We start from the raw sequence: 24271 nt of genomic DNA on the forward strand, positions 1-24271 counted from the left end.
AAATTAGAGTATCGTCAAAAAGTGCATTTATTTCCGTAATGCAACTTATTCTTTTTTTCTTTTTCTTTTAATTTTTACAAATGCTTTCTTTTGGAAATTCCACAGTAATAAAACAAATACAGTAGATACAATAATATAAAAATAAACATTGCTATTACATTTCATTAATTACATTCCATTTATAATTGACCCGCCTAATGACAAATAGGGACCCAGGTGGCGCTGTGGGTTAAACCACATAGTCTAGGGCTTGCTGATCAGAAGGTCGACGGTTCGAATCCCTGCAACGGGGTGAGCTCCCATTGCTCGGTCCCAGCTCCTGCCAACCTAGCAGTTCGAAAGCATGTTAAAGTGCAAGTAGATAAATAGGGACCGTCACCGCTCCGGCGGGAAGGTAAACGGCGTTTCCGTGCGCTGCTCTGGTTCGCCAGAAGCAGCTTTGTCATGCTGGCTACATGACCCGGAAGCTGTCTGCGGACAAACGCCGGCTCCCTCGGCCTATAGAGCGAGATGAGTGCCGCAACCCCAGAGTCGGACACGACTGGACCTGATGGTCAGGGGGCCCTTTACCTTTACATTTTAATGACAAATAATTACAATTACAACAAATATAGGCTTGACATGCCTTGCTTTTTGCATGTCATGCATCTATCTCATATACAGTATTGGTTTCACCTTTTAAGTTGCATTACTGAAATAAATGCACTTTTCGACGATATTCTAATTTTCCGAGTTTCTCCTGTATGTCTGGCCCTTTCCCTATCCTGTTTAAGTAAAAGGGGATTTAGGACTGGCTGGGGGGGGGGCAGCTTCGCTCGTGAGGCGACTGCCTTCCCGCCCCCCTCCCCTCCTGCGAGCAGCTGCTAAAACCCGACGCACGCGCGCGGGGGGAGGGAGGGAGCGCGGCGGTCCCGCCTCCGAGTGGCGCGCGGAGAGGGCGGGCCGTGGCGGAAGAGCGCAGCTTAGGCAGAGGCGAAGCCGGCGTCCCGGCTCACTTGTTGCAGGATGGGCTGCAGGCGCGGTTGGCTGAGGAGGCGCAGGAGGCTCCGGTGCGCCTTCCCGGCGCAGGCACCATGGAGCCGGGCGCTGGCTCTGTCAGGTAGGTGCGGGGCTGCCGGGGTAAGCGCTGGAGCCGCTGGCCCGAGCGTTTGTTGTTTGGTATCCAGGCTGCGGCGCGTCTCTTCGGACTCCGGCGTTGCGCCTCCTTCCATTATCTCGAGTCCCTTTCCTGCCTTTTCTCCAGCGAGGATGGCTGGTGGGTGCTTTTCCCAAGGAAACGGGAACGATAGGCGTCGCCTGTTGGGTTTTCCTCCCGGTTGGGGGGGTTGCTCTTTTAACACCCCACCCCACCCACCCCAAGGGTCACGATGCCAACTTTGTTGCCCAGACTTGCCAAAAACTTAAAATGCAGGCTCCTCCAGCCCAGCCCATCCTAGTCTCTCAGGGAACTGAAGAGCGCTATGGTTATAGTTTTTCTACTGGATGGAAGTTGGGAGCAGGAGAGAAATGCAGCTTTAAATATTTTACCTTGTAAAAGTGGCCTGAGTCTGTTTTTTAAAGTTTTTTTCAGGGTCGTTTTTCATAGGATTCCTTGTTTAATTGCCCCTCTCCAAAATATTTTTATCTATTGTGTATTTTTTTAGTCAATCTTGTTTAAATTTAGGCTGCCTTGGGTCCTGCAGTGCAAAAAGGTCGGCTGAGCTAAGCAAGATATAAAATCAGTCAATTAATCCATTAATAAAATCCAGCTTTTTCAGACCCAGAGCCTACCTTTAACCCATTGGCAGTGCTGCTGTTGTGATCCACCTTCGATCAGGCTGTGTGAGCTGGCAGTGGGTCGCTTCCCCCCAGCCAAAGGCAGCTGGCGCAAGTAATCTCATGGGGCTGAGAAATGGGTGGGGTGGAAGAAGCTGCCTCAGACCAAAGGTCTTACCTATCTAGTGTCTGGCATCCTTTCCATCCTCAAAACAGCCACCTAGATGCCTTTGGGGAGCCTGGAAACAAGAGCATGAGGTCTGTAATCTTCTCCCTCTGCTGTTTTCCTCCAGCGACTGGTATTCAGAGGCAGGCAGCCTGGGCTCCTAACATGTATTATTCGGATTGTAAATGGTTACTGTTCGTGTATTTATAGAAGTATTTCTGTGCTTTCGTATCGTAAAATAGGGTGGTGAGTACAGGACACCATTAAAAGCAATACAAAGAATAATTAAAGTGACTGCAGAGCTTGTCTGCATAGAAAGGTCTTCAAGAGACTCCTGAAACTTTGCTGGACTAACGCAGCATGGGACCAACCACCAACTTCTAGTTGAGGCCAGTAAGGTGTCTTTGACACGGGGATGATGCTGTATTTTTACATTGTTGTGACCCACTCAGAGACTTTATGGTGAAGAGTGGGTAAGTAGTAGTAGTAATAATAATAATAATAATGCTGTCATGACTTGTATCTATAGCCTTATTCCCATAGCGTTTGTCTGCAAGAGTCCTTTGCGGATCAAGTTTTAGCTGCAAATAACAACTTCCCCTTTCCTTTCACCACTTTAAGGAGAAGCGCAGTGCGATCCTCTGTATGTTTGTTCAGAAGTTCAGGGAGACTTGCTTCCACAAGAGTGTGTAGGATTGTAGCATTAGGGTTCCTTTGTAATAGGAGCCTCTGAGTAAGTTTCATTGGGGCTAGTTTGAGTAGACATGTGTAGGATTGTGTTGTTAAGCTTGCAACACAATGCACCAGGCATTATTGGTACTGTCCCCAAAAAGGTTTTTTCAAATGACTGCTAGATATACAGTTTATTCTCTCTTCCCATCACACACACACACATACACCAAAAACCCATTTGTCTTCCACTTATGTACACATCCTTCACTCTCCCAAAATCTGGATGTGTACTTATTACAAAGAAACCACGACCCTCACTGCTTGCTTACTGTTTGGTGCAAAGTGGGTTTGTCATGCTGTTCTGTTGTTGAATGAGGAGCAGATAAAGGGCCATATGATGAAACCTTTGCAAATATATTTGTATTTGGCTAAATCTGTTGTGTGCTTTTTTAAAAAGAATATTCACAAAATGATGTACATAAAAGCAAAAGTAAAAATGTAAGAAAGAAAGCCCATTTTGCAAAGAAGTAATATATCAAGAGGTTACCAGGGTAGCTTCTCCTTATTCATCCTCTTGGCTAGGTTATTTGAGAAATGTGACCTTTTGACTTGTGTTAACTTTGGTCTCTGGCTTCCCTGCCTGCAGCTCCCTAAGAACTGCTATGGGAACAGTTGTGCAGCCTCCAAGAAAATGAGGTGGTGAAGGGCAGGGAGGATGGAAAGAGAAGGGAGATTATGCGGCTATTAATCAATTGTTTTGGCATTGTGATGGTAAAAAGTGACCTATCTGTGGGAACAGTCATTATTAACGTAGCACAACTTGGGTGTGTGGCACTTTAAAAAGCAACATAAGCAAAATATACGGTAGGTACCTACTGCCAAGCCTCTTACAATCTCTTAATTTAGATCAAGGAGTTGGAGACAGGCAAGAAAATGTTGTTACTCAAGTAAAGCAGAATCTTATACATACTTAACCTTGAAGTGATTATTAATGGCACTTCTGAGTAGAGGTGTTTAGGATTGCTCCATTAGTCTTCATCCCCAACTAGGGGTGGTGGGGGAACTAATGGTGCAATCCCTTATCCCATTTACTTGGGAGTAACCCCAGTGAATTCCATTAAATTGACTTCTGAGTAGACATGGGTGGGGTTGCACAGCAAGGGGTTAAACCGGTGGCCTCAAAGAAGTGCATTTTGAGTTGGGATCTGGAGGAAGAGAATGAGGTAGCAACATTGCTGTGATCTTTAGAAGGTGGGTCACAAATCAGAAGTTCTCAGTTTTCGGTGCAAACTATTATCAGCATTGAATTTGCTTCTCTTTATAAGCAAAGGGAAATCTGCCTTTAAAGCTTCTTATTTTGGATATTTGAACGGTTGAGACGCAACTGATCTAACTAAATTGGAGTATCTTCTCTTGCTTAATAACGTAACTATTATGCTAACTTGGACCATGTTTAACACAGACCATCATTCTTTGCAAGAACCCCACAGGCTTTTGGCGTTTGCCTTGGGCTGCCATCTCCTTTGTGTCCATCCCTGATACAAAGAACCAGCTTCTGCTCAGGAATATGAAAAGTGTGAACCCCTCTACCATAACAGCACGAAACTGGGGTACAAGTACTACCCAAAGCTCTCACAGCTTTGTCTTTTTTGTTGTTGTTCACAAAGATTTTGAAGCATAGAATTTTGGCAGGTGGCAAGAGTCAGGGAAGACGTTCATCCTTATGAGATAACTTCTGACTCTCTTGCACGTTTTTCTGTGCACAAGAATGTTAAGAGGGTACAGGCCAGGGGCCTTGCATGGATGGGGCAGGCTACACAGTGACAGTATCATAGAATCATATAGTTGGAAGAGACTACAAGGGCCATCCAGTCCAACCCCTTGCCAAGCAGGAAACACCATCAAAGCATTCTTGACATATGGCTCTTGGCATATTGGCTGTGTCTGTTTAGTGGTGGATAAAGTTTTAAGTGTTAGAATCATAGAATTTTTGGAAGGGACTTTGAAAGTTGAAGTAAATTTTATCTGTTTTAGTATGTTAACTTTTGTATGTTTCAAAGTACTTTGCCATTTTTTCTTGATTTCGCTGTTTCATCTTTTGGTAAACTGGGTGAGGTTTTTGTTGTTTTACACAATCAAGTGGTGTATAAATTTTATAATATAAGTAATTTATTCATTGATCCAGATCAATGCGCATAGTAGTCCTGGGCTGAGCTTCATCTAGAGCAGTTTGCCAAACTTGGGTCTCCAGCTGTTTTTGGACTACAACTCCCACCATCCCTAGCTAGCAGGACCGGTGAAAAGGGATGGTGGGAATTGTAGTCCACAAACAGCTGTTTGGGAAACTCTGATCTAGAGTAGCTCAAGGCACCTCCAACAGCTAGGCTAACTCTTCCCTCCCCAGCAGCACTCTGCAGGAAGATTTCCCCACCTCCCTGGGAACAGTGATTGAAGTATGCTCCCCGCCAAGCCTAATTGTAGTGTGAGGGGCACTTTGGGGTAGGGCATCATGTACCTGGCCCATATGACTTGCTTAAAGCAGTCCTAGCATCAGTTGGCAACCTCACCACAAAGGAACTGTGCCATTTGAAAGCACCCGTGTTAAGTAAAATCAATATGGTATAGCTGGACTAGATTATCCAATGTACCAATGTACCAATAACTTCTGTTTTTTCAGGTTCCAATGCAGTGGATTGACAGCATTTTCTACAAGTAAGTAATCCTTTCCTTGCAGTATATATGCTTTGATTAAGGAAGGGATGCTAGAGATTAGATGCTGAAGTCCTGAAAACTAGTCCAGAAACTTTAGTTGGTTGGGTTATTTCCATTCTCCTTGCAGTCTGCAAAGTATAAAAGCCTTAAAGGTAAAGGTAAGGGACCCCTGACCATTAGGTCCAGTCGTGACTGACTCTGGGGTTGCGGCGCTCATCTCGCATTATTGGCCAAGGGAGCCAGCGTACAGCTTCCAGGTCATGTGGCCAGCATGACAAAGCTGCTTATGGCGAACCAGAGCAGCACACAGAAACCCCGTTTACCTTCCCGCTGTAGCAGTACCTATTTATCTACTTGCACTTTGACGTGCTTTTGAACTGCTAGGTTGGCAGGAGCTGGGACCGAGGAACGGGAGCTTACCCCGTTGCAGGGATTCGAACCGCCGACCTTCTGATTGGCAATTCTAGCAGCTGTCTGAATACCGATAAGGTGTTCTGCTTTATGGGATCTGGTACCACACATCATCCCCAAGTGCAGTTCTTATTGAAAATGCTAAGAACTCCAAATGACTCAGACTGGCATGAATTAGCGTTGGACTTCCTTCCCGATGGACATATATTAGTATATACACATCAGCAAATCAAACTGGTGCCAAGAGGACAGATGCCTCCACTCATTCCAAGCTCCCCACAGTCCAATGTAAGGCAGTTTGGTGTGCTCCGCCCATTTCAAATATACTTTTTATTATGTCCATACAATAGGAATATATTTTTCTATTGACGTTAGGGAGACACCCCAGGAATTCCAAATGGCCTTCGTTTGACATAGCATTGGGCTAGGAATTGTGCACATAGACAGGCACAGTCAAGCTTCATACTTTGGGAAGTTTCATCCTTTGGGAACGCTACTCCCAGCTATTGTGTTTACCATCCCAGTGAAATTTACTTGATTTTCTCTTTCATTCTGATTTTCTTTCTTTTTTTGCCAGGGTTAGAATTTGAAAAGGGACCAGCTTTTTGAGGCTCCATGAACAGCTCAAAAAGCCGCCCAGAGAGGCGGGAGGAACAATGTCATGCCAGCTGCAGTATAAATTACCAATTAGAAAAGCTGTCATGGGTGTGTTTCATGTGAGGACAAAGCATGGGCTGTTTACGACCAGAAGGCCAGAGGGATGTGCGTATGCACGCCTGCTGCTCCCATAAAGATACCCTTTATCTTTCTACTCTAAAGTGGAGAAAGCTACAAACTTTTATTAAGAATTTAAACTTTTTATTCTTGAATAGAAAGGATGAAACCATTAACACAAGCCAAATGGTGTTTGCTCAAAGGGGCTTTGTAAAAAATACAAAAGAAATCAGGTTATAGTTATTTGGGGTCTGTTGAATTGCACCTCCTAAAAAGTATTGCATTACCTGTTTGGTGTGCTCAGTATTGTGATCCATCTTAATTGTACAAGGGAGCAATCCTGGCTCCTGTCCAGGAGAGGGGACGTCACAGCTGCATTCAAAGCCCTGCTGTGAAAGCCAATCAGGCTGCAAGGTAGAGGTGGGTGGTTTCTTCCCCATTTTGCAGAAATAATCAGTAGGTGATAGATGTACTTGCTGAACTTGGGCCACAGTGGGTCTCAGCTCCACTCCTCCCTTCCACAGAAATACCTCTATTGTGTGGATCTTCTGTGGTAGGGACACGGGTGGCGCCATGGTCTGAACCACTGAGCCTCTTGGGCTTGCTGATCAGAAGATCGGTGGTTTGAATCCCCACGATGGAGTGAGCTCCCGTTGCTCTGTCCCAGCTCCTGCCAACCTTGCAGTTCAAAAGCATGCCAGTGCAAGTAGATAGATAGGTACCACTGCAGTGGGAAGGTAAACAGCGTTTCCGTGCACTCTGGTTTCCATCACGCTGTTCTGATGCGCCAGAAGCAGTTTAGTCATGCTGGCCACATGACCCAGAAAGCTGTCTGTGGACAAACGCCAGCTCCCTCAGCCTGAAAGCGAGATGAGCGCCACAACCCCATAGTTGCCTTTGACTGGACTTAACCATCCAGAGGTCATTTACCATTTTACCATTCTGTGGATTTACACTAGCTGTTGTCAGTGGAGATCTCATTGAGGGCAGTTTCTACCCACCTCCACCTCTGTAGATAGAATATATACAGCAGTGAAGGACCCATATTGATGGATCCCAGAAAATGGACACAATCGCTGCTTCCTAACCCCTTCCAAGATGGTGGATTGTGGGTTAGGATTGCTTTGAGGCTGCAGTCGTGTGCATACCGGTACTCATCCGGGAGTAAGCCCTGTTGAATATAGTGAGCTCTGTTGAACAGGATGGGACTTACCATCTGAGTAAATAGGCATAGCATCACATTGTAAAGCAAGCAGGGATGAACGGCAGTTTATTTACAGTGCATATCAATTTTGTGTGCTAATTCATAAGTCAGTTCTGTCCCATTTTTGCATTCTGCACCTTTTTGCCATCTGCAAATTTCATATTTAAATACCGTATGTGTTTTATACTGGTTATCCTAAAGTATTTGTTTATCCAAGTATTTATATATGTCTCTCTTGCAGAACATCAGGGCAGCATATAGCAATACAAAGACCTTTGAAAGCAACACAGAGCAATCATTAAAATTTGCTTAGGTTGCTAGTAATTTTAAACCACTGCATAGGACTATTAGCAACCCCCTCCCCTCTCCCCTGCACAGAGAACATTGGACTGTATGGAACCTAATTATTCTCATGGTAGACCTATTGAGATTAATAGACCCAAGTTAGTCATGTCAGTTATTGTGAATGGGTGTCTTCTGAGTAGGACTAACATTAGATGAAATGACATTTGGAGAAATACGAAATCTAAATGAAAACCTCATTCCAATCACACAGTATTTTGGAAGGTTGGGATCAGGTATGTTCGCATTCCTTAAAGCAAGTACCTGGGAAATTAGATGAGCGAAACAAATGTAGTGATATGGAATTGGTGAAAGTTTTAATAGGTACTGTTTCTTCTCTCCAGCTCCTCTCCTCTCAATGGAAGTAGTCAGTGACTACATTGATTGGGATATTGATCATCTGGGCTTTGTCCAGAAAAATTACTTTGGACTCGCAGACTCAAAGAGCAATATGGTAATTTTTTTAAAAAAATGCATCAAGATAGAGAATAGTGAGCTATGTCATGACTCAAGCTCATTAGCCTTACATTTCTTATCCCAATGCTGCAATATTTTAAACAAGAGATGCCTGGAATTGAATCTCTTGTGTGCAAAACCATGCGATTTAAACCTTGGTCTATGGCCCTTCTTACCTCGAAAACATCTTTTAAAATATACACTCCCCCTTTTCCCCCTAGCTCAGTGTGGGTGTCACAAAAACCTTCACACAAAGAAGAAATTAAAAAAAAAAGAGGGCGGGGGGTGGCGAGAGAAGAATACAGCTGCGTCCGCCAAAGGATGAGGTATTGTTGGTGAAACCCATCTGAGTAATAGCTAGGGAAACAGGGCAAGTTGCTTTGCTGCATTCACACTTAGGGAAATTAGGGTTTTCAGTAAGATAGAATATTAGCATCCCCCCCTCCCACAGGAAGGTTGTACAGGAAAACAGGAAGCAGGTGGTAATTACTGATAATGGGATAATTGTTGTATTGTGTGATCTCTACCCCCCTCCTGCCATTTTGCTTTAGGAGCTCCCCAGAAAGATAGTTTTAAGCATGTTGTATCTAAGCAACACTACAAGCAGGGCCATCTTTTGTTTGCCTTTTGCAATGACATGGGAATGGGATTCTTGCTAGCATTTGACGTTTGCTTTACGTGCATCTAGGACATCCCCAGAATGGGAAACAATGATCCTATCACTTTTATTCTTGCCTTCTTTAAACAAAACATAGTTTGCAATATAGTTGTTCTAGTTTGCATGTGACACTTCTAATTTGCATAGAATTTGCATGACACTACTGTACCTATTTTACAGATGGGGATCAGAATCATTTCAGAAAGCAGCCACAGATTTCCAGCCTGGGGAAATCGCATGAATCTTTCCCCTGGGATTGGAGCTTCCCAGGGCTGCTCATTCTGTGGTTAGACATCACTCAACTGGCCCTGACCGTCCTACTGAATCATTTAAATGTTAACATAGCTACGTGGAAGCTATTCCTGCATGGCTAGGGCTGTAGCTGGCAGAAATCGAGGCTTACGACTGGGGAGAGCCTGGTTCAAATCTCCGCTCAGCTATGAAGCTCGCTGGGTGACCTTGAGCCAGTTACATTCTTTCTCTCCCTACCTCACAGGGTAGTTGTGAAAATAAAGTGTGTGTGTGTGTAAGAATTTGTAAGTCACCCTGGGGTCCTTGGAGATGTGGGATAAAACAATAAAACTTGCTTAAATACTCTAAAGCAGGCATCCCCAAACTCAGCCCTACAGATGTTTTGGGACTACAACTCCCATCATCCCTAGCTAAGGGGACCAGGGGTCAGAGATGATGGGAATTGTAGTCCCAAAACATCTGGAGGGCCGAGTTTGGGGATGCCTGTTCTAAAGCAACCACGCCCAACCTGGTGCCTTCCATATATTTTGAACTACAACAACTACCCAGCTGAGGCTGATGGGAGTTGTAGTCCAAAACTGTTGGAAGGCACCAGGTTGGGGGGCGGGATTGAACCAAAAGTATTTTACACTTTCAGGATTGATCTCAAATCCATGACATTGGTAGCTAGGCAACAAATAAACAGCTTACATTTCTAGGAAACTCCCTCTGACACACGCGTATACACTCACACTTTGCTTTGAGATTGCTGTGAGGAAATGAGGCCTCTGGAATAATTGGTGCAGTGCCATATGGCAGGATGTGCAATAGCCTTGCATAAAGGCAGCATTTAGAAACAGTTTCCCTGAAGTCTTGCCTCTCTTGAAATTGCTTCTTGGGAGATAGACATCTGTTATCTGCAGCACCCACATTGGATTCCCTTTAGTTGTCCTATGTCTTTTTAGCCTTTTTTAAAAAAAAGGTTTATCAGCACAGGACAGAAGGGTGTTGTCTCAGGAAGAGTGCTACCGTAGCTTTGTAAACACAGACCCCAACACTTGGCATAGAGATTTGAAGGAGAAAACAACACTGAGTCTTTGAAAACATTAGCATCACCTTGCATTTGCACAGAGATGGTGGTTTACGAGGGTTGTGTTAAGATCCTGCAGTGAAAGAAAATCTGGTCTGGATTTTAGGGATTTGCAAATGTAAGGTATAGAGCTCTGTCTTGGGAGCTAGGAGATGCGAGATTTCCCCCACCCTTGTCTTATCATCACATTTCTAACACCCAATATGCAGGTAATAAAAAGATTAATCTCTTGTGTTAGTGCCATTCTGAGGTCTGCAGAGCATATAGAGGAGCTTAAGTGGGAATCGGTTGGGAAGTGCAGAGTTAATTGTTTTACTTTGGTGTTTGTTGCTGTGTGTGATATCCCTTAATCCGTAAGCACTGAGGCAGCTCTTGTATTATTCCTTGTGTACTTTCAAGGTCACTATACAATGGATGGAAGGGCAGACTCGTTGGTGATGACTGTGCACTTGCTTGCCAAATGTGGACACGCGTTGCCCTTGCAACAAGCCCTCAATCAGCTTCAAGAATGGATCTGCCTGGACGTGCGCCTCTTCCTTGTGTCGGAACGCACTTCTCCCATAAAGTATTATGAGACGTACCGCCAGAGGAGCTCCAGGTTCCCTGGGACATCTGTGTTACTTTTCCTGCATGAGGACTTGGGGGAAGAGCGGATTTTCCAAGTCCACGACTTTTTCCAGCACCCGCCGTGGCAGCGAGTCCACCTGGAGATTGCCAGCAGGAAGCTGTCGCCCCATACCCTTGAGGACCAGGACTTCTATGGGCTGGACGAGCACATGCCCGTGTGGGGACTGAGGCAAGTTCATTACGGCACGGAAATCTTGCGCGTTACGCTCTACTGTAGCTTTGATAACTACGCCGATGCAGTGAGGCTCTACGAGACAATCCTGCAGAAGGAAGCGACTGTGCAGAAAAGCAGCTTCTGTGCCTTCGTGCTGCACGTGACAGAGAGCATTGCGGTCCAGCTCTGCTTGAAGCAGCTGCCTCTGGGAATATGCGTGGACTCGAAGGAGTCTTCGGTGTTGCAGTTCAAGGTGCATGAAATCGGACAGCTGGTACCGCTTCTGCCTAATCCCTGCATTCCTATTAGCAGCACTAGGTGGCAAACTGAAGACTACGAAGGGAACAAGATCCTGTTTCAGGTATTGCTCGGTTTATAAATGGTGGGCAGAATCTGCAAGGGAAGGGGGGATGGCCGTAGCTCAGGGGGCAGAGCATTCACTTTGCATGCAGAAGGTCCCCGGTTCAATTCCCAGCATCTCCATGTAGGGCTGGGAAATACTTCTGTCTGAAACCCTAGAAACCCAGTGCCAGTTGATATAGACCATACTGAGCTAAATGGACCCAAAGGTCTTGACTCAGCATAAGGCAGATCCCTATGTCCACCCGGTGAACCTCTCTTTACTGCATTGGATATTGCATTAACACAGCAGTAGACACTGTGTAAGACTGCTTGGTGTTGATGGTTTATTGAATTATGATCGTAATAATAATAATAATAATCATAATCATAATTAATAATAATAATTTATTATTTATACCCCGCCCATCTGGCCGGGTTCCCCCAGCCACTCTGGGCGGCTTCCAACAAAATATTAAAATACAGAAATCCATCAAACATTAAAAGCTTCCCTAAACAGGGCTGCCTTGAGATGCCTTCTAGTAACTTCTGGTAGTTGCTGTTCTCTTTGAACTCTGGTGGTAGGGCATTCCACAGGGTAGGTACCACTACCGAGAAGGCCCTCTGCCTGGTTCCCTGTAACTTGGCTTCTCGTAGCCAGAACCGCCAGAAGGCCCTCGGCGCTGGACCTCAGTGTCCGGGCAGAACGTAATGCTCTCTAAATTTATTCATAACCCTTTCCCCCCCTTTTGCGTTTATTTCTTTTAAGAAGGGGGGTGCCCATGCTCCTGTACCCCAGTTGAAGCTGAATATTTATGTTGGGATTTCTCTCCTGCCTTCACCCTGACAACAACGTTAAAATGATGGTTTTTACTCCAACAAAACTGGGAAGCGCACCACGGAAGTCTAATAGGAATTAAAATTCTTCATACTTGCTTTGCCTTTAGCCATTAAAAGACAAACAACATGCTAAAATGCTTCTGGGAAGTGTCTGGACTTCAGCATGCTTGTAGGCAAGTCAGTTACTGTTTTGCAAAAATAAGTCTCCCAGGGAGGGGGTGTATTACAAAACATGCTTTAAGAAAACGCCACAAATCACTGTTATAGCTATATGTGAAAAATGTATGTGAACTTAACTGCATGGACCAACTCCAATGTGTTAGGGAGTTTTGTAGTTTCAGGGCAGTAGCAGGAACACCCTCTCTCTCTCTCTCTCTCTCTCTCTCTCTCTCTCTCTCTCTCTCTCTCTCTCTCTCTCTCTCGTTTTGCTTGGTCTTTGTACATGGTTGGTATATCTTACTGGTGTCGTGTGTTTCATCTCTTACCAATCTATATTCATAAAAAGACTTTTAAAGTCAGGTGCTGGGAGCCTGTGGCCGTCTGTATGTTGGACTACAACTCCCATAATCCCTGACCATTGGCCATGCTTGATGGGGGGTTGGGAGACTGATGGAAGTCCAACATCATCTGGAGGACCACCCTGTTCCATAACACAAAACACTTTGGTTTACAACTACATCCAGTGTTAAGGTAATGCACCAGGGCTATAATTATCGCTCATGGGCTGCTGCCTCCTGGCTATGGTTTGTTGTGTTCTGTAGCTCAACAAAAGCATCTCACTGTGAGTGAGGCATATCTGGCGCAGCCTGCTTCCATGAAATGCCTCAACTTGTCTTACAGGACAAGGAGACATCTCAACTGGATGTGAAGGTGCATGAGGGCAGCACTCTTAGGACGCCACAACCTCTGCACAACGGCTGGGTACAATGCTGCATCTGGGGACTTTAGAGGCCAGTCCCAGTTGGGAGGATACCCAGGAGTGGGATAGCAGACACCAGTGCAAAGGAAAGACTTTACTAAGGAGGAGGAAAGAGTTATAGACTGCAGAAGAAGGAAATAAAGGAAAGCGGTTGTCTTGAACCTCAACAAGGGCTGAGGAACTAGAGGAAAGAAGAGGGAAGAGACTGGGGCAGTTAATTTTATTGGTGAGCTAAGAGAAGTGAAAGGAAGGAAGAGGGAACATAGGGAAAGTGTATATTCACATAGAAAGCAATCTGGTGATGAAATGGAGTAAGCAGATTCTGAGCAAGGGCCTCAGCACAAAGTCTGAGGATCTTTGGGACCTGTTAGGCAGGGCAACCTTGAGAATCAGATTCTGAAGTATGAAATACTTCAGCTTTACACAAATAGCTGCCATTTGAAATCCAGAGATGACCAAGTTGGTGAATCAACTAGGTGCCCTAGGCTCAAGAGAATTTTCTGTGATTCTAGTTAAGGTGCTAAGTTACTACATGAATCTGCCATGTAGGTGTGCCAATAGTAACACTGATTATGAACCTGGGTCAATCACTCAGCTCTGGTGTGCAATTGTTCAAATCTGTGTGTCTCCATCATTTTCTCCTCTGTCCATTCAGAGAATAATATTGGTTTGGAGGTTGTTTTTTTTAGGGGAGTGAAGTCAAAATATATTCCTGATGGATTAATAAAGATTGCCATAAGGGCAAGAAATGCTTTCACCAAAAGGATTTAAAGCATTCCCTCACTGAATACTGTTTTCAAGCGGTGTCCTAATGATAGTTTGTGTTTGTATGTTCTCACATGTATTTGTTCGGATTAATAAACCTTAAAGTTCATTGTAAAAACCAAATATAATGCTGTTTCATAACATCACATTTTGTAACAGCAGCATTGTATTGATTCTAAAAACTATCTATGCCAGTTTCGTAAGAAACATACAAACATACATAATACATCACTTTTCGCTATCTTCTTCCATGAGTTTTTGATTTAAAAGTTCTTAGTAGAAGCCTCTTTAACTATTGATATGTGGATTCTGGTTCCACAGGGGCAGGTGGAGACTTGATCACATGACAGATTATGCTTAACCTCATTTTTTTGTTTTGTTTTATAGGTTCAAGGCAACTCGAAGCACACTGGAAATCAAGACTCCTCTTCTAGTTGGCACAGCCATGAACACAAGGAAGGGCCCCTTCACTACCCCTGCAGTCCATCTCCATTGGCCATAAGAAAAATTGCAGTACAGCCCAAAAACCGGACAGTTCGAGCCATGAAGAATAAAAGCAAATCCTCACGAGAAGGTGCATATGCTCCAGGAAGTATTTGCAGTCACTCACCAAGCAACCTTTGCTCTTCATCCCAGTCATATAGTCCAGCAGGTTCTTCTTGCCAGGGCTTAGGCCCTTCTCAAACGAACTTGGCCACTAAATTGCGACATTCCAGTCATGAACTCTGGCCTTGTCAAAGGGTGGAGGAGACTGATGTTGACACAGGCAACAAAGTGATCCTTTCCGACTGCAGTGATTCGCCACTAAGTAGATTTTCACAAGACATACAGAAAGCGCTTCTTCAGTCTCAGGCATCCTGCTGTCTGTTAACGGGATCAGGCTCCACAATCAGCTTGCACTCTGAGGGCAGAAGCAATCTGTTGTCATCACACATCGCCAAGAGGAATAAAGGATCAGAACAGGTGCCATCAAGTTTCCCCTTGGGAGCATCCAAAACAAGCCATGGATATGGAAAGGATGAGGAAGAAGAATTCTTTATATGACTTTTCAAGTATAAATCTTGTTCTAGATTTTATTTCAAGTGCCTTATTTCTGAAATAACACTAAAGAACAATATGTATGCTGCACAACGACCCTGTCCTTGTGTAGATACCCCAGCTGCCTATACTACCTTTTATGTTAGTGTTTAAAAAGAAAGGCTAAACGTAGTTTGCAAGAGAGCAAATAAGGTTATGGACTAGGGACTAATGCTAGGAGTTTTAAAAAGAAGAGGAGGACTGTGAGAGAAGTTTCACACACTGGAGGATTACTGTGCAATAGATTGAAACAAGCCATTCATTTCAGTGCTCCACAAGCTCACTAGAATTCATTAGCAACCTGGGAGAGATGAACCTGTTCTGCTTCTACGAGCTTTCAGCACCCCTGTGCTGCCACCAGTTGGTGGCACAATATTTCCACATTCTAGAGAGATGTGCTTAGCTGTGCAGAAGAACTTCGCACTCATGTGACCAGAGATCTGAATTCATGCAACAGCATCTCATTTAAGAGTCTCCGGGGAGCTGAACGGCTCTATTCCCATAGTTTGCATTTGGCTCCTCTCTGAGGGAGCAGCACACTTTGGGATTATGACTTTGCGCTAGGTAGGAGACTCCCAGTCATCATGATGCTGCAGTTTGCTAACATACGAATTTTACGTGTTTGATAGGTTGAGAAGTATATAAACTTCATGTCACACAATGTGAACTGAACACTTTGGCTTTAGAGCTAGGATTGCTGGGTAACAGATTTAAGTGGCCTAGCTTGTGAAATCCCCTTTCCCTTGTGTGTGCTTAGTCCCTGTTAAAATCTGAATGTATGGGGATTCTTTCTAGGAGATCTCTTTGTTTTTATTATACTTGGTAGTGCCCTATAGCTGATTCTTGCATCACATGGTGACTAGAGATAGAATAGACTCACCGGTCTGAGTTTGGGGCTGTTCCTCTTGATGGGGCTGCCCCTGTTTCCTCTCCCCCCTCCCCATTGCCCCTTCCTTACACAAGCTGTTCAAAACTGCTCTGCTGCTTATCTCTTGGAGTCTATATCCCGTGTCATCTTTTTGGTTCCCCCATGAACACTAGGAAGCACAATGTCACTCTATGATATTACTCCAGCTACTGAATGAATCTTGGCTGAGCCCAAAGGTTTGCTTCTACTTTTGCTGGCTTCACTAATGATACTTTATAGCCAGACCTAGAGTGCAGGGAAATGGATACCAATCTCCTTGAATGTGCTTTGACCCTATCACATTTCCAACATGTGCGCCAGAGGAGGAGTTGAATGGGATATGCTCTGCGGAAGTTAAGCCTTGCCTCAGGAACATTAAGGTATGCCAGTATATAAGTGTGTAGAACGGGTCAGCAAACTTTTTCAGCAGGGGGCCGGTCTACTGTCCCTCAGACCTTGTGGGGGGCCGGACTATATTTTTTAAAAAAATATGAACGAACTCCTATGCCCCACAATTAACCCAGAGATGCATTTTAAATAAAAGGACACATTCTACTCATGTAAAAACACCAGGCAGGCCCCACAAATAACCCAGAGATGCTTTTAAAATAAAATGACACATTCTACTCATGTAAAAACATGCTGATTCCCGGATCGTCTGCGGGCCGGATTTAGAAGGCGATTGGGCTGCATCCGGCCCCCGGGCCTTAGTTTGGGGACCCCTGGTGTAGAATATCATGACACATATGGGTAAGGTGGTGTTGGATCTGCCTGGCTGGGGTAGGGATTTGCACACCCAACCCTTTGGGAATGTACCAGCGTTGGCTGTTTATGAACAACTGGTGGCTTTGGAGACCTCCACAGCATGACTGGGGAAGGATGTCTGTCTGAAATGTTAACAAGCTGCTGCCAGCTGGGTAGGTGATACTGAGCCTGGACTGAGCCACGATTCGGCCTTAGTGCCAGGCAGCTTGCTTACAGCAGCGACCTGAGCAAATGTGCTTTTCTCTGTCTAATGATGCAATAATTCTTGGCATTGTTTTCCTAGCATTCCCCAGCTGTGCCACATTAAAAAAATAATAATAATGCATTGTTGTCATGTACTGCTGTCTCCTCCTATGAAATGTACGGTTCATCTTGCAGCATTCTTATGGGTGAGGAAAGGGCCTATTCCAGAAATAAAAGCATCATTTATACTTACAAAACAGGAGCTATCTTTTCAAACACGTCATCTTCTGCTCTTTTCACTTCTATGCTCTTGCCCACAACCTCCAATTAGAACATTCTTCAAACCAGAGTCTCTAACAAGACATAAGTTAAACCAGCAAGTGGTTATCTTCAAGGCCTTACTCTGTATACAGGAGGGAAACTGCAGAATTTTGAGGTGGAAAGTTACCTTAGGAAGGGGAAGAGCTGAAGAGATTATGAAGGCAGTGACGAGAGTTTTAAATGTGAGAGGGGTCCTTTGCTCTACTTGTGAAGGTGCCCATGGAATCTGCCAACCCAAGGGTTGCCAGTTTCAGGGAAGCTTGCACACAGTAAACTATGTGTATGAAGTGGCCCTGAAGGTCACACACCTTCCCAGCTATTTCTGAGTTTGTTCACACTTCAGCAAAGGGGAAATCTGCCAAGTGTCTTCAGGCGGAGCACTTAAGGAGAAACACAGAGAAGGATCCATGCATGCAGGCTCATCCCTGGATAGTGGCAATGTAATGGTAACACCAAGTAATGCACTGGATATATGAAAGATGCAATATAGATCATGCACCATCAACACAGATTTCATATCACCTCTCATGAGTTGAGCCCATGAGTTGAGACCATTCTGCTCAATTCAGCTGAGAGTCACCAAGTGATGGGATATCAGATGTGCTCAGTTCAATTCTCTCTTCCTTTATACGGTAAGGTAAAGGCACCCCTGACCATTAGGTCCAGTCGTGATCGACTCTGGGGTTGTGGCACTCATCTCGCATTATTGGCCGAGGGAGCCGGTGTACAGCTTCCAGGCTAGCATGACAAAGCCGCTTCTGGTGAACCAGAGCAGCACAATGAAATGCCGTTTACCTTCCTGCTGTAGCGGTACCTATTTATCTACTTGCACTTTGACGTGCTTTCAAACTGCTAGGTTGGCAGGTACTTTATAAGGTAGTGTAGGGCACTAAGCAATAATGCACTTCCATTTCTCAATGTGTGCTCTATGAACAATGCACTTGTGGTTTTCTGCTTCAATTCGCACGTGGGAAATAAGGTCCCCAAATAGCAGGCAATATTGTGCTAATATTGTCACAAGGAACACCTGTTGCATACCAAGTCAGGCCATTGGTCCATATAGCTCAGTGTTAGTCACTCTATGGGCAAATAACCCATGGACCTCCATGTGTTGCCAGATTACCACTCCGATCACCTCTGGCCAGGGGCTTTGCTGCCTGAGGTTGGTATCCAACAACAACTGGAAAACCACAGATTTCCTATCCTTTGGACCATGGCTCTCCAGGGTTTGAGACAGAATTCTTTACCAGTCCTACCTGGAGATATCGGGTTGAACTAAGGACCTTGTGCAAAACTGGGCTATGCCCCTTCCCTGAGAAGGGTAGTTGAAAAGCATGTTGTTTTTTTAAAACCTTGAACTAAGAAGATGCCTGCTGGATCAGCCAAAAGTCCATCTAGTCCAGCATCCTGTTCTCACAAGGGCCGATGAGAAGCCTGCACATTGACCAGCAGTCTTCCTACTTGTGCTTCCCACCAACTGGTGGCCTTGCGTGTAACCTTTTGCATGTGGTCTCAAGACACTGCAAACTGGCATTAAATGATGTTCGCAGAATTCTGACATCCAGCTAAATAGCTACGTTAGTAATTAAAGTATGTTGTAAAGACCTCTGAGTACTCCATTAATGCATGTACTTTTCCATGTAGGGTTTGTCATTTACAGATTCATTACCTCCAGGGGGGGGGGGAACCACAATATGAATGTTTAAAAATGTTTAAGATAATGTCAGAAATGAATTGATGCAGTCTGTGCTTTGCTTTCCCCTGCAGCCAATTAGTATGCAGAACATCATTCTCCTCTGCCTATTAAGAAAACAATTCAGCAAACATCTTCATTTGCTATTGCGATTTTCAACATGAAGGTGTTTTTGTTGCACACACCCACCCTCCCAGCCAAAGAGGACTGCAAAGAATGAATCATGGCAACTGTCAGCCATCGGGCATGACCAAGTGCTGCAGTGATTTAAATTATCAGTTGCCTTGCATTGCAGATTGGCAACATGGATGCCATTGGGTTGGGTCAGGAGGATCAGGGAGGCAGAAGTGACATGGGGGGGGGAGTGCAAGGAAGTGCCAAAGTTTTCAGGCACTGCTGGATGCAACATTAGGCCTCAGGCTACAATAGCATCTTTTGTCTAGCCTGAAAATAGCAGAGTACTCCTTGCTTTGCTTTTCTGAGCTTCAGCTAACTAGTTACCAAGGAGCTGGAACAGCATTCTGTGGCATCTTGAAGACAAAACAGGAAAAGCTTTGGGATTTCTGCCCAGTGTGCCCTGACCCAAGGCCTGAGAATATGACTATGGGCAAACTGAATCTCTGCTGCAGCAAATGTCTCAGACAGACAGACAGACAGACAAGAGAGAGAGAGAGAGAGAGAGAGAGAGAGAGAGAGAGAGAGAGAGAGAGAGAGAGAGATGGGATAGATTTGATTCTTTGAACAAAAGAACACTTTCCTAACCTATGAGGTGCTTTGTGCCTGGGGAGATATATATTATGAAAGTTTATATGTAACTGTCCTGAATGAATAAATGAAATAATTGCATAGGTCAGCTTTCGCCAACCCTTCAGACGTTTTGGGCTACAACTTCATCAGTCCCAAGCAGTACATTGGCAGATGGTGGCATAGACCCTTGCAAATAAAAAAAAAAAAAATTGAAGCTATACCACAGGTGTGGCTAGCCCCAAGCCTGGCAGTCTGAGCTGGCTTTCCGGACAATTTTTTTCTGTTTCCCCAAGACCCCAGCAATTTTGGCAGTGGTGTCAAAAAGGAAAAAAATAATAATAAGGTGGTAAATTAGGGACCCAGGTGGCGCTGTGGGTTAATCCACAGAGCCTAGGGCTTGCTGATCAGAAGGTCAGCGGTTCGAATCCCTGCAACAGGGTGAGCTCCCGTTGCTTGGTCCCAGCTCCTGCCCACCTAGCAGTTCGAAAGCACATCAAAGTGCAAGTAGATAAATAGGGACCGCTCCGGCGGGAAGGTAAACGGCGTTTCCGTGCGCTGCTCTGGTTCGCCAGAAGCAGCTTTGTCATGCTGGCCACATGACCCGGAAGCTGTCTGCGGACAAACGCCGGCTCCCTCGGCCTATAGAGCAAGATGAGCGCTGCAACCCCAGAGTCGGACACGACTGGACCTGATGGTCAGGGGCCCCTTTACCTTTAAAATAGGCATGACACAGGGTGGGGGTGGGGTGGGGAGAGAGGTTTAAACCCACCAGCCAGATGGGATGCAGATTGACACCCTCCCCAGTAATAAGACTGATCTATTGATGAGCATTGAGAGGGAAATAACCTGCACATAACAGCTGAAGAGTTGTGTCTTGGGCAGACGTACGTACCATGCTGGGGGCTCCAGGGACACATAAATCCAAGCATTAAGACTCTGTAAATGTTCACAAAATGCCATGGTGAAAACACTGCATTAGAATAAGTTGTGCAGAACAGGAGAAGGTGCCAGCTGTTCCTGTTGAAATGCTTGCTTCAACTCAGCTGTCTGTGGTATGATACCCACGCAGCATCGCCACCTTACGGTCAGAAGTGGCAACTTTCCCTAAAGGCTTTCCCCCTTTACTTCTTGCAGGATCTTGTGTTTAGCTCTTAATGCTATTTTCTCCATTTCGGTTGCTTGCTGCCAATGCCCAGCATTCATGTAGCAACACCAGAATGCTTACATGATGGATGCAGGAGCCCTCTGCATGCATGGAACCTGCCTGTGAGGCTGCTTGTCATGGCGCCTTCTTCCAGGGCTGGCCCAAGAAAGACATTTCGGCACCGCACCTGAAGGAGACGTCAAAATGGCGTCTCCCTTTCTGTCTGGGAAGAAGGGGCGAAGGAAGGTGTACATCAGGAACATGGGTCAAAGAAAAGTTGACACTGGGATCTGCTGCCCTAGTGAATCCTGCCACCCGAGGCAATCGCCTCACCTTGCCTCATGGGTGGGCCACCCCTGCCTTCCATGTTTCCACCTGCTGGGTCTCCCCGAACCAGTGCTGAGGATTCCCTTAAAAGGGATCTGCCTGGTGTGTGGCCTGCTAAAGAACCCTTGGGAGTTGTCATAGGAGGAGGTGGGACCTCTCCTCAGTCGTCGGAAATACCAGCACCAAGAGGGCCAGCAACAACTACAGGACCAGAGTCACTGAGCGGCTTCGGAGGAAGGGCTCTACTTGTGAGTAAGCAATCCCTGAGGCGCCTTTTCTGCCGGCAGCTGTGATTAGGGTGTGGTCTGGGAGGCCAGGCGTCTCCCTCTTGAAACTTGCCGTTGATCTTCACCTTCGTGTTCCCTATGCTCCCATTAGGTGTTAGCAATATGGATGACCCTGTAAGACTCAAAGGCTGGGGTTGCTGTCGCTGAACATTATTTGCAAATGTAAGGCATTCCAGAATTCAGACACTATGTGAAGCGGCTTCTTCAAATATTTCAGTACAGCTGGTGTGCTGAATATAAGAGGTGTGCTGCCCCTTATATCAGATGTGAACAGGGCAATTTGGGAGGTCTCCAAGTATAATAAAAATAATTTCTCTTGCCATCCAATTTAACCTGCAGCTATGAGGGTATGGTTCTGACCAGCAGAGGGTGGTGTGCCCTTAACTTGCACCTCCCAGAGGACGAAACCATTTGAGACACCAGTTGTATAACAAATCAACACTCCTGATGTTCCATTAAAATGTGTGTGCTCCTAGTGTGGAGTCCTGACAACTCTGTCCTCTGATGCCTTTTCTGTGAGCATTGTTGGCAGGCTGTCACATCAGTTTGCATCTCTCTCTCTCTCTCTCTCTCTCACACACACACACACACACACACACACACACTCACACACACACACATGCAGTAGGCCCCAAGTTATTTTTGGTTGAGTTCAGGGCAGGGCCGTCTTAAGTATATTTGGTGCCCTGGCGCCGTGGTGCGACGGATCCCTCCGGCGCCCCCGCCCTGTCTCGTTTCCCAGCGCAGCGGACGGGTGGGCAGGCGCCCTGGCACCCTGCGCCACCCAGCCTGGCCGTAGGGCTGACCCTGGTTCAGGGCAGACTCATGACACCAGCCCTCATCTCATTCCAGAGAGGCACATAGTTAATAACAGAATAAAAATTGACATTGTATTTCTGAAATGTTAATATTTCAGAGAAATAATCCAGAATACTAATTTTTTAAAAATCATACTGTGGGACAAAGTGTTCAGAAATGCTGAGAGAATGAATGTTTTCACTGAGAAGTTGTTTGGTGTGGATGTATCTCTGGACCAAGGACAGCCTTAGGAATCCTGTCTAGCTCTTTAATAACTTGATCTCAGGCACTGTCGATACACAGTGGAACCTCAGTTTATGAACACCTCGGTTTACGAACGCCACGGACCCATCTGGAATGGATTAATTCACTTTCCATTACTTTCAATGGGAAAGTTCGCTTCAGTTTATGAATGTTTTAGTTTATGAACAGACTTCCGGAACCAATTACACCCATGCTTCGGGTTAAGTACGCTTCAGGTTGAGTACTCTGCGGACCCGTCTGGAACGGATTAATCCACTTTCCATTACTTTCAATGGGAAAGTTCACTTCAGTTTATGAACAGACTTCTGGAACCAATTGTGTTCATAAACCGAGGTACCACTGTATAACTGCAACTAGTGAATCTCAGCCCAATCACTGAGATAATCTGACAAGATCCTTCTACATCCCTCCCAAAAGAACTGACTGGAAGGAAAAAGGAGAGCCTTGGCGAAGCTATTCTCTGGTTGGCAGCTAGACCTGTCAGTCACAGAACTAAGCCCCACGTCCCCTCATTTCCTTTATATGGAGAGCTTGGGGTAAAATATCTGTTTTTACATACTCACTGTCTAAGTGCCTTTGTCCATCTGTATTGGTACCAAATCTCCATGAAACAGCCCAGTTTGGCTTAGGTCGATTCAGAAGGTACCTGCTTCAGTTGAGATTTGTCCAAAATCCTTCTGAAATGTGATACTTTTTTGGCTCTGGATTTGGGATTTGTCTGAAGTCAATGCACATCTGTAATGTCTGAATAGCTCCTTGCACAGGAGCAAAAAAACAAGCTTTCCCCAGCTGTCACTCTCCCTTCTGTAAATCTCCTGGAGTGTGGCTGCTCATCTCCAGTCAGAATTACAAACTGCCTCCCTTTCCACTGTTCCGGGGTCTTGTTTCTTCTGCTTTGTGGAGCCAGGCAGGAAAGGGCAAAGTTTTCTGGCTGTGGTTACACGCAGCTCTGAATCAGAGTCTTGCATCACGCAGTTTCGCAATGTGAAGCTGTGCAGAGACTGTCTTGCTTGAGCTACGGGCCAATCTGGTGCCCAGGCAGCTGACACCATTGTCTATGTGAACTTCATCACAAAGAAGGAGTAGGCAGGGTGGCTTACAGCCCAGTAGGAGCGCTGAGAACATTTTATCATCTTTACAACGTGTCACAGAAATGGAAACAACTTGTTTCCTGTTCCAGCCTTCATTCCCTCTTCTCCCACCTCTCATCCCTTTGGCACTCTTTCACCCTTTTCTCCATTTCCAAGAACTCTGCTCTTTTGGGGGCGGGATTTTTGTTTTGCATCCTCTTCTGTATGTGCAAGAAAGCAGCTTTGTTTGGGCTGCAACCGCAGGTCCCTGGGAGGGCATCCCAGGCCTCATCGGATGTTTTGGATCTCCTCCTCAGAGGGTGGGAGAGATCAGAGCCAGGGGACGGGTGGTGGGACAATGATGAGGGGAAAGAGGGAGCAGACAGAGAGGAGGATGTGTCAGAAGCTGAAGAGGTAACAGGATTTAGTGAGCAAGAAGAGGCTGGGGCAGAGTGCAATCCAGAAGTGGAGGCTGGGGGGGGGGGTTTCAAGAGGCTGAAATGAGGCAGGATGCTGAAGAAGCCCAGGGGTCTCCTCCTCCTGCTGCGACCAGCTCCCCCCCCCCCTGGGTCTCCCAGAACCCAAAAGAGGCAGAGCAAAGACAGGCAAGACAATGGAACCTCAGATTGCTTG

The 24271-nt window shown here is 45.6% G+C and overlaps 1 protein-coding gene and 1 long non-coding RNA gene across 7 annotated transcripts; one reads left to right on the top strand and one right to left on the bottom strand.

The window, feature by feature from the left end:
• The first annotated feature begins 935 nt into the window (after positions 1-935).
• On the top strand, positions 936-17259 carry FAM124B (family with sequence similarity 124 member B). Of its 6 annotated transcripts, none has more exons than XM_060274549.1 (6): positions 1053-1099; positions 4074-4203; positions 5271-5305; positions 8321-8430; positions 10811-11553; positions 14443-17259. In XM_060274549.1, the coding sequence occupies exons 5-6, from the start codon at positions 10822-10824 to the stop codon at positions 15097-15099; spliced, it is 1389 nt and encodes a 462-aa protein (XP_060130532.1). In that variant the 5' UTR covers positions 1053-1099; positions 4074-4203; positions 5271-5305; positions 8321-8430; positions 10811-10821; the 3' UTR covers positions 15100-17259. The 6 variants fall into 6 exon arrangements, with proteins under 6 accessions (XP_034989390.2, XP_034989389.2, XP_060130532.1 ...); XM_060274548.1 differs by lacking the exon at positions 1053-1099 and adding an exon at positions 1151-1255; XM_035133499.2 differs by lacking the exon at positions 4074-4203 and having other exon boundaries at positions 936-1099.
• LOC118093786 (uncharacterized) lies at positions 14834-23504 on the bottom strand. The gene is made up of 3 exons (XR_004693690.2): positions 23132-23504; positions 17241-17340; positions 14834-14956 (listed from the first exon to the last, which is right to left on the bottom strand). It is a non-coding gene; the product is annotated as an uncharacterized LOC118093786 (long non-coding RNA).
• Between the last annotated feature and the right edge of the window lie 767 nt (positions 23505-24271).

The sequence above is a fragment of the Zootoca vivipara genome, chromosome 5 (assembly GCF_963506605.1).
Source record: "Zootoca vivipara chromosome 5, rZooViv1.1, whole genome shotgun sequence".
Lineage (NCBI taxonomy): Eukaryota > Metazoa > Chordata > Lepidosauria > Squamata > Lacertidae > Zootoca > Zootoca vivipara.

Bases quoted from the DNA above. Each gene is read 5' to 3' on its own strand.
- FAM124B (XM_035133498.2), top strand. From the start codon at position 1,074: ATGGAGCCGGGCGCTGGCTCTGTCAG. The intron at 5,306-10,810 runs GTAAGTAATCCT...TGTACTTTCAAG, and splicing joins ATTGACAGCATTTTCTACAA to GTCACTATACAATGGATGGA. The intron at 11,554-14,442 runs GTATTGCTCGGT...TTTGTTTTATAG, and splicing joins GGAACAAGATCCTGTTTCAG to GTTCAAGGCAACTCGAAGCA.